At 39.5% G+C, this 10,063-nt stretch overlaps 1 protein-coding gene across 8 annotated transcripts in view; it reads right to left on the bottom strand.

Annotated features, from left to right (window-relative positions):
- Positions 1–10,063, bottom strand: part of GK (glycerol kinase) — a 71,487-nt gene that overhangs the window by 35,251 nt on the left and 26,173 nt on the right. For 5 of the 8 annotated variants that reach the window (XM_015560629.1, XM_015560781.1, XM_006752617.2 and 2 more), the window contains exons 5-7: positions 8,271–8,354; positions 4,651–4,724; positions 1,804–1,941 (exon numbers count right to left, since the gene is read on the bottom strand). In XM_015560629.1, coding sequence (XP_015416115.1) covers positions 1,804–1,941; positions 4,651–4,724; positions 8,271–8,354 — 296 coding nt within the window. The remainder of the gene's footprint in view (positions 1–1,803; positions 1,942–4,650; positions 4,725–8,270; positions 8,355–10,063) is intronic. The other 3 variants (XM_015560748.1, XM_006752618.2, XM_006752620.2) reach the window with 1 other exon arrangement.

Below are 10,063 nucleotides of genomic sequence, written 5' to 3'. Positions count from 1 at the left end.
TTTCTCTCTCATTGATGTTTCTGACTCTCTATCTCTCTCTCTCCCTTCCTCTCTGTGAAAAATCAATGAATTATATTTAAAAAATAAAAATAAAATAAAATACCCAATCCAAAAAAGAAAAAGTAATGGAAAATTGTCCTGTGAGGATTAACCCCCCCCCCCCAAATAAATAAATAAATAAAAAGAGAAAGAAAAGAATAAAGGTGGAGAAAGACATCACGGTGGGGGATATGCTTCCTTAAGTGCCCTGCAGTTCCCAGTTCCCAAATTGTGCCTTACTCTGCTTCCAGGCCACTGTCAAACTGTCAGAACTATTTCAACTGTGACTGACACATGTGAAAACTGCTGGCCATGAGCACAAAGCTTATCCTGCTAACACAGGGTGTGTGTGCGTGTGTGTGTGTGTGTGTGTGTGTGTGTGTGTGTGTAAAGTGACCTTTCAAACAGTGTAGTGGTTTTCAAGACCAGCTGTGAGGATCTGGCTAGTAAGGACAATATTCCCTTGAAGTTGCCTGAACATTGAAAAATACTGAAGTGGCCCTAGCTGGTTGGCTCAGTACTTGGAGCATCAGCCCTTGGACTCAAGGGTCCGTGTTTCAATTCTAGCCAAGGGAACGTAAATGGTTGCAGGTTTGATCCCTGGCCCCAACTGGGGGGCATGTGGGGGATGTTTTTCTCTCTCTCTGTCTCTCCCCCTCCCTCCCAGTCTGTCTAAAGTCAATGGAGGAAAAATATCTTCAAGAGGATTAAAAAAAATACTGAATTTTTATTTATTTTTTTTTGTGTTAATCCTCACCCAGGGATATTTTTCCATTGATTTTTAGGGAGAGTGGAAGAGAGAGGGGAAAGACAGAGAGAAACATTGATGTGAGAGAATCACATTGATGGGTTGCCTCCTGCAGAAGCCCTGACCAGGGCCTGGACTGGGGAGGAGCTTGCAACCAAGGTATGTGCCCTTGACTGGAATCGAACCCAGGACCCTTCAGTCCCCAGGCCAATGTTCTATACACTGAGCAAACTGGCTAGGGAATACTCAAGTATTTACAAATAAAATTGTATGTCTGGGATTTGCTTTACAATTATTTTACAATTACCTGTGGGGGAAAGAATATGTGAATGTAGTTGAAACAAGACTGGCCATAGCTGGCTCACTGTTGTAGAGGTTTGTTATACTATTCCTTCTAGTTTATGGTATATTTGAAAATACTTATAATAATAAAAATGAGAGAGAACGAGAGAGAGAGATCATGTACTTTAAAGATATACCTGGAAAATGTTTGAAATGTTAGCTTCTATTTATCCATGTTCAGCTTAGGCAAAAAGATTATATATCAGAAATTTCCACTATGATTTTTCATATTACCACTTACTTAAATAAAAGACAGACAGCTGTGTAATGTTGAAAGCAAATGATAAAAGTAGCCTAGGTGTTTTATTATGTTAAATAATTATTTCTTCTAAGAAGTGCCTAGTGGAAAACTTTATGATAGACAAGAGAAAAAGGCTACCTAAATTACTGATTACTAATTACCTAAATTACTTATTCTAAAGATAAGAGATGAGATGTTTGGGTAATCATCCTACATTTTTACTGATATAACGCAAGAGGGGTGGGGAGATGAAGTAGGCAAAAATGCCTCTTGAATGAAGGCTGAAATGTTCTGCTATTTCTTCAGTGACTTTTCTGAATAATGCTGGCAACAGAAAAGTTTGAACTCTTAGTAGAAAACAGATAGTAGGCAAGGCAGTTTTAAAAAAAAGATCTTTAAAATTTTTTCCATACATGCATCTATTTAAACATACCCAAATGAGCCATGAATCAATAGTCCCAAAAAGAGCTCTATCTTCTTCAACAGCCCTTTGAACTTCTTTCACATTGTCGAGAAGCCAACGAACTTTCACAGCACTGAAGTAAGTGCTAAGTGGAAGGCCTGTCTTGGACTAAAAAGAATTGCAAATTAAATTCATAACAGTTTAAAATAAAATAAAACAAAACACCAAACCCAAAATCCTTACAAATCACAAAATATTCAGTTGCCCTAAATTGGCAACTCCATGCATGGTGTTATGGCACAGGACAGCATACTCATGAACAAAGATCAGAGTGATACGTTTGCAGTTCAAAGAGCATCCACGTAGCAAGGTAAAGAGAAAATGAAATAATATGACACCCTGTAATCTAGACTTTTGTGATGACTTAGTATTAACCTAGTCCAAAGCTCTGCTTTTTATTTTATATTCCTTGAAAGTGATCTTTAACCTATCAGTAATCATAGGGTACTGTATATCATAGGGTGCTGTATATCAAATTATAAACCAATGACCAAAACCAGAAAAATCTGTTCTAAAACACAGGACTTCATATTATGTTTATGTGTATATTTGTATATTATAAATATATGTTTACACACATTCATATTCAAATAATAGAGTATAAAATTAGTGGAGAATAAAGTAGAGCTCAAAGACACACAGATTAAAGCAAAACAGAGCTGCTCTATGTAAGGAAGTAGTTGCCTAGATTAGCAAATAAATTAAAGGGAGGGTGACTCCAATAAAGGTTAAAGTGTAATAATAAAACACATGTGGCTTAATCTTGAGAATGGATCATGTCCAACTCTTATTTTTGTTTGCATATTAAATACCAAATTTTTTATTAGTGGTTAAGAAAATACACACATCAAAATAATGCCAACTCTCTTTTCCCTCCCCATCCAAGTCTCCTCATTCATCACTCAACTACAAAAAGTGATATTTTTTCCTTCTTATCTCCTATGGGTATGTTTGGTAAGGAAATTCAAATCAAAGGATTTAATACTTTAATGCAACCTGTAAGTTAAGAATCTTAACTTAGGGCTTCTAGCTTCCTTAGAAAAAAATAGATAAATGATCAAACATTATGAAAAGAAATAATTTATGGGATTATTCTCTCACAAAACTAAAACCAATAAGGGGTGTGCAGGTACTATGCATTATCTCATTTTCATTACATAGGTAGAAAGTGTAAAAATTGCCTAAAATAGCATTAGAGAGAAAAACATGCATCCCTAGGAGCAAAATGTAGCTGGATATAAGAGTGAAGATTGGACAGGGTGAGAAAGAGAACAAAATAGAAAATGGTAAGGGTATATTCAGGAGTAGCCAGAAGTTATTTGGGTGGGAGGGGACAGAGAATGGTTTGTTAAACTGCTGTAATTAATAGAATTTTTAAAAACTTTTATTTTTATTGTTGACACTATTACAGATATCCCCATTTCCCCTCTCTTTGCCCACCTCCACCCATCTTTCCCTCACCCGCCTTTCCCTCTGGCCATTACAACACTGTGATCTGTGTCTATGGGCTATGCATGTTCTTTCTCTAATCCCTTCATCTTCTTTAATCCAGCCCCCCCCCACCCCCTGAGAGCTGTCAGTCTGTTCCATGCATCCTGTAATTAATAGGATTCGAACATCAGTTTCAAAACCAAGAACCACAGAAGTTGTCATAAGGAAAAATATAAAGGGTATAAATAAAAAACAGAACTTCCTTTTGAATACTAGGGGAATTTGATCTTGACCTTGCTAACAAATTGCCTGTTTCAAAAATTCTCTCTCCCTTCATTTACCCGAAGAGAGATCAACATAAGGACTGGAAACTAGGCAATTTTTTATTAGCCATATTCATATGAAGAGAGTGGAAGTATTCAATAAACGGGTCAATAGCCCAGCTGGTGTGGCTCAGTGATTCAGATATGACCCATGAACCAAGAGGTCACCAGTTTGATTCCCTGCCAGGGCACATGCCTGGGTTTGGGGCTTAATCCCCAATAAGGGGTGTACAGGAGGCAGCCTATCGATGTTTCTATTGCTCTATTTCTCTCCCTTCCTGTCTCTCTAAAAATCAATTAAAAATATTTAGCTTAAAAAAAAGGTCAATAAAATGGCCCCGGTCAGTGTGGTTCAGTTGGTTGGAGCTTTGTCCAGCACACCAAAAGGTGCCGGGTTTGATTACCGGTTGGGGCATGTACAGGAGGCCATCAATGTTTCTTTCTCACATAGATGTTTCTCTCTCTCTCTCCCTTTTTCCCTCCCTGCAAGTGGTTAGAGCACCTGTCTCCATTCCTGGTCAAGGGCAAGTACCTGTGTTGCAGATTTGATCCCAGGCGCCAGTCAGGCGCATGCAGGAGGCAACCAATAGATGTCTCTCTCTCTCTCTCTCTCTCCTCCCTCCCTTAAAATCAATTTCTCTCTTTCTAAAATCAATAAAAAAAGAGGTCATTAAAATGGTCTTCTACTTTCTCTCTCTGAATCCAGATGCCTAAACACTCAAAAGCACCCAGAACTTTCTTTGATGGATAGTAGAAAACAAGAGGGATGGATTTGAAAGGCAGGGTTCAATGACAGGAAGCACCCCCTGGGTAATATGGCTTAAACCACAGGGGTACTTTATAATCCCCTCCAGCCAACCAATCATCTTGGAATATCATCAATCACAGGGCAAGGAAGACAGAAATGACTTGATTTGTCCTCATTTATCTGCAGAGCAATACTCTATAAATTGTGTCAAATAACTATGGTGCAGTCAGATGTAAGGCACAAATAGTCCTTCTGGTGAAATCTCTCATTTTTAAATGAGCATTCTTATAGTATACTTTTGAAGAGATCTCTTACCTTGAGAAAGTTATTTCCTGGAATTCTTTTACTAAGATTCTCAACGGTAGACTGGGTTCTTAGATCAAGCCACACTATAGATAAAAAAATTAATATACATGAAAAACTTCATTAAAAACAAATCAGTTCTTAATCACTGTCAAGGATAGGAGACTGATTAGTTTCCATAAGCAATTAAAATGCTATAGCTTTCAAAAGACAGAAATTAGAAAATTAGAAATGAATGGGCATATTGTTAGAGGATAAATTTAAGAGGGAGAATTTAATTATGCAAAATCACAAACCCAGTTAGGAGAAAAATACAAACCTTAGGGTGCTCTTTGCTTATTTTGTATCCATTTCATAGAATAAAAAACCAAAAATGTTTTGGATGTGGATTTTCTAAGCATACGTGAGTACAGAGAACATCTAAATGCTAAGCAGGCTAGCTGCCAAGGCAGAATGCACGGCCCAGGATCACCATACCGTGTATAAAGCACGTATGTTTGAAAACTTCGAAACAATTTGTTACAAAGTAGAGAACCTGATACTATTATCGAGGGAAAAATAAGATTCGTTCTCTTATGTATGAAATTCTTATTTACATTAAATTCTTTCAAAGTAGACAAGAACCTGGAATCATTAAGGTAATTATTTCACTGTTCTTTGTCCATGCTGGATTGTAAAAAAAAAAAAAAAAAAAAATCTCCATTTTAACAGAACAACATTATTTTTAACTAAATAACTATTGTTCACTTTCTGATCCCCTATTAGAAAGCATTTCTGTTCTGCTTCATGACAAAAGGCTTGAGAAAGAGAAAGCATTAAATGGTACATACAGCAATTGTCAAAGGTAACCAATAGGATCAGCTGAGATTTGCGGGATTTAAGTTTTGTACTTAACTTTTATTAACTTTTAATGTGTTAGTGGTTACTAGGTATTTTTAGGTACTGATTGTGCTCAGATTACTCCCATAGTCTATTTAAAGGACACAAGGGAAGATTATACAGGCTGGTCCACTACACCTTCGAATTCTGACAGTTATTGTCTAGTTTGGGTCACCTGTGACTATACTCCTTCCTTCTCTTCATTTAAAAACCAGTGAAATTCCGGTAGTGAATTTTAATCAATTATTTCTAATGACTTAAACTGTCATTTCCCTTGAGTGCTGTCTGTGCTAGATTTTGACAGTGGCTACTGTACATGAGATTTAAACCAGGAACTTCAGGACACTCTACTGGTTTCCACAGGTGTGAAACACATCAAGAAAAGGCTCATCACAACCAAGGAAACGGGAGGCAAAGAGGAAACCATGGACATGCACGGCCTACAGATGACATCTGCATTTGCTGCCCAGCGTCCATTCATCTTGCTTCTGGGAGAAGTATCTCCAATTCCCTTTAGGCAATCACCCTTCTCTCATCCTCAGCCATGTGGTTTGCCTGAGATTCTACCCCACCTCCAGCTCCAGTATCCTATCCTGACCCCAGTGGTTGGTTCAGGAGAAGAGCATGTGGTCTAATCAGTCCAACTGAGATTTGTGCTCAGTATGCAGGAGTCCCTCTTCTGAGCTCAGATTGGCAGTGTGTGGCTGGGGCCGGCTGCCCACACGAAGAGAGAATTTAATCAGCCACATCTGGAGCCATCCCAGGAAGAGACTTGTGGGGATCCAGGTGACTAAGTCTGGAATAAATCAGCACCTAACTAAGCTACCCTTGGATTGCTGGTTCCCTGAGCAAAATAATTACTTAATTTTTTTTTCTTTTAGTGTGGCTGAGTTTTCTATTACTTGCACTGTGATTAATACAGCCATTAGCAGCAGCAGCATGGAGTTGGCAAGATGTCCCATGTCCAGGGAACAAGGGCAGTCCACTTTTTACACAGTGGAAGTATTGTATGACTGTGACAAAAGTGGATTTTCCTCATGGGGCAAGCAGGTATTAATGGCTCAACAGGAGTAATTGGGAAAAGTAGAGCAATTTGAGGGAAAAGTATTAAATCTGTGAGTTAGAATTAATACCTTGACCCTCAGTTTTTTAAACTACAGTGGGTTAGGGGATTAAAAGCAATTTAATGAGTTTGGATGACCTACTTTAAATAATGAAATAGGATGGATTAGAGTTGAAAGTATCAGAGCTCACTGAACTTGGTAGGATAAGTATTGACTTGTGAAACTTTTAGTTCTGTGGGTTTGCTGAATCATGATGCAAAATATATTTCTTGCCAAGGGAAATGAACAAGAGTAATGAAAGCCATTGCTCTGGGCCTTTTGTTGAATGATTCAAAGACTTCTAGATCAGCATTCTTCTATATTTTAATGGATATAACAATCACTAGGGAGCTTAAAGATGACCCCAATACCCAGAAATTCTAGGATAATAGGTCTGGGAAGAGGGCACAGAAATACACTTCTTTTAAGAAACACTGCTAGACTCCACAGCAGTTGTTCTTACTCAGAAAGCACACCAGAACCACCTGGAAAACTTGGAAATCACACATATGAGGCCCCACCTTATAGGATTCTGGTTGCAGGTCTAGGCAAGGAAGGTCTGAGCGTTTCTACTTTTGTTATAAACATCCCAGGTTCGCCAGGCCAGTGTGGTTCAGTGGTTGAGCATCGACCTATGAACCAGGAGGTTATGGCTCAATTCCCGATCTGGGCACAAGCCCGGTTTCAGGCTCGGTCCCCAGTAGGAGGCATGCAGGAGGCAGCCGATCAATGATTCTCTCATCATTGATGTATCTATCTCTCTCTCCCTCTCCCTTCCTCTCTGAAATCAATAAAAATATACTTTTAAAAAACCACATCCCATATTCTTCAGTATTATACTAGAACTTGAGAACCTCTTCTCTAGGGCATGTTCTTTAGCATACTGGATTTGTTTCAGTCATTTATTAAAAAACAAAACTAAGACAGGTAATGATGATCAGGCAATTCCCTGAGTCCCAGTGGCTCTGTGACTCTGGTGCTCCTTGACAAGGAACACTTAAGTAACTGGGCACTTTACTCTTCATTTGAAAGCTTGAAGTCTCCACAGTGGTATCCGCAGAATGTGCTCCCTGGCCCCCCCCGCCCCCGAAAGAGTCAAAACACTGGGTGTGAAATCAGGAGATCAAAGTTATATGTCTTCTGGCTTTGCCACCAAGAAGCTATGTGACCTGGATTTCCTAAATATAAAATAAGGCAGTTGAACTAGATGCTCTCTAAAATCCGTCTCGTTCCATTATTCCATGATCACAGAGGGCTGGCCTAATATTTCCTTTGTGTGTTTTTTATGGCCCACGAGCTTAAGACAATTAGAATACATACAATGAATTAGTAAGACTGCCAAAGAGAAAAGAAAATGTCAGTGGCTGGTATACTACCAAGCAATTCACAAATGCTCCAAATTAATTAAATTAAGAACACACAAAAATTAGAACTCATTAAAGAAGCTAAGATGGCAGAATTAGATTTGCAGAGTAAAGGACCCAAAGCCAAAGAGAAGACCCCAAGCTGGAAGTCTAAGCCCCTTGTGGAGGTAATTTCTGAGAATGATCAGAAGAAGTGCCAGATCCAGGTCCAGCGGCAGTGGTCAATTTCCCCCAGTATGCCTGAGTTGGAAGGCCGGGAAGTGAGCAACAGCCAGTGCACCAATACCTGAGGAAGGGCCAGCAGCTGGAACTGAAGAGCCAGAGGGAACAACGGCAACTGGATCTGAAGGGCCAGGAGAAACTGGAGCGGCTGGAGCATTAGGAGAAATAATGGCAATTCATGCTAGAGATGGCCAGATTCAAAGTCTGTGTTCTCTTGTTGACCACTTAAGGAATGGTAGCTCATTCACTTGGGCAAGTTCATCAGAATGAACGTTTTTCTACACATGTGAGTGCAGAAAAAGAAGAGACATGGGGTAGAAGGTAAACAAAAGCAGTCCAGTCAGAGTCTCTGGTTCAATGGCATTTCCATTGGAACAAGACCAGGTGTAGACCTGTATTTTGCTCAGGATGACTCTTTCCTATCTGGCCACATATCTGTGACCTAGTTGGAAAAGTGGCTCAGTTGGTTACTGGCTGCTCACCCAACCACTGAAAGGGAAAGGCTGCGTGATATAGTGAGCGAGCACACCCACAAGGGATGTTAGGAAGGGATGCTCAGGAAGTGTCATGATCTGTGTGGGGGCCATCCACAGGAAGGGATGAAGGGGCCCCTTTGGGAAGGCAGGTCCCCAAGAAAGCACTTCCCTGCTACAGTGGCAGGAAGTGAAGGCCATCGCCACAAAAAGAAACAGCATGTTCAGAGGGAACAGGAAATAGCCAAGTTCCAAAGTGCTTTTTTTGAAAATAAGAAAAATAGACACTAGGGGGTCTGGAATATTATACACACTGCTTCTAGAGGCCATTTCCCTTTAGACCAGCGGTTCTCAACCTGCGGGTCGCGACCCCTTTGGGGGTCAAACGACCCTTTCACAGGGGTCGCCTAAGACCACCAGAAAACACATATATACTTACATATTGTTTTTGTGATTAATCACTATGTTTTAATGATGTTCAATTTGTAACAATGAAATTGGAGGTCACCACAACATGAGGAACTGTATTAAAGGGTCACGGCATTAGGAAGGTTGAGAACCACTGCTTTAGACCAAGTAAACTGGATTTAAATGGTTCAGACCATCAAAGTAATAAAAAAAAACTTGGATGATCTGAAACTTTCATTTATATCAAATAAAGCCACTTCCAGTATATCTGATAAATTTGGTTTGTGCTGAAAAACAAAGTTTTAAGAGTTTTAAGAGTGAAGAGAAATGCAGTTGCCTCAGTGCCCATGGACCAGGGTTAGTTTAGTGATGTAGTAACAGCACGAAGGAAAAAGTTATTTTGAGAATATTTAGAAATTTGTGTTATTTTGGGTTAGCCATAACAATAGAAAGGAAAAGTACCTAAGGGAAAAAAATACACTAGAGATAATCTAAATTATTTTGTTGACTAGAAGCAAAGGCAAATAATACATCTCCTCTGACATGGTTTGTTATGAGGAGCTAGTGGCCTGACAGGAAGTGAGATGAATATGGGAGGATCCAGGTTATGGAACACACCCTAAGCAAGGACTGCTGACAGCTACACAAAGGGTTATTGAGTTTTCCCCACAAGAGACACAATAGTAAACCAGATTTATTTGCTATGTGTTACCACTTGCCAAAAGGTAAGCTATTAATTAAGCTGGGTAAAAGGTCATTTGCAAAGAAGAGATTATACTGATGACTGTCCCTGATTACATTTTTCAGAAATCAGGTGAGGCCAAAGTTTCAAATGGATTGGGGGAGGGGATGAATTAAAATACATCTATGTATATGCCAGAATGTGGGGGGCTGAAACTTATTTCAGTGTTAGGTGTATAAATGCCAATGACTGAGACAAGTGTGTGGCCCCAGGTAGGCTCTGCATTTCCCGTGA

Source organism: Myotis davidii, unplaced genomic scaffold (assembly GCF_000327345.1).
Source record: "Myotis davidii unplaced genomic scaffold, ASM32734v1 scaffold790, whole genome shotgun sequence".
In the NCBI taxonomy this organism is placed as follows: Eukaryota; Metazoa; Chordata; class Mammalia; order Chiroptera; family Vespertilionidae; genus Myotis; species Myotis davidii.
Note: the sequence above shows the minus strand (reverse complement) of the source record. Positions and strands in the feature narration are given on the sequence as shown.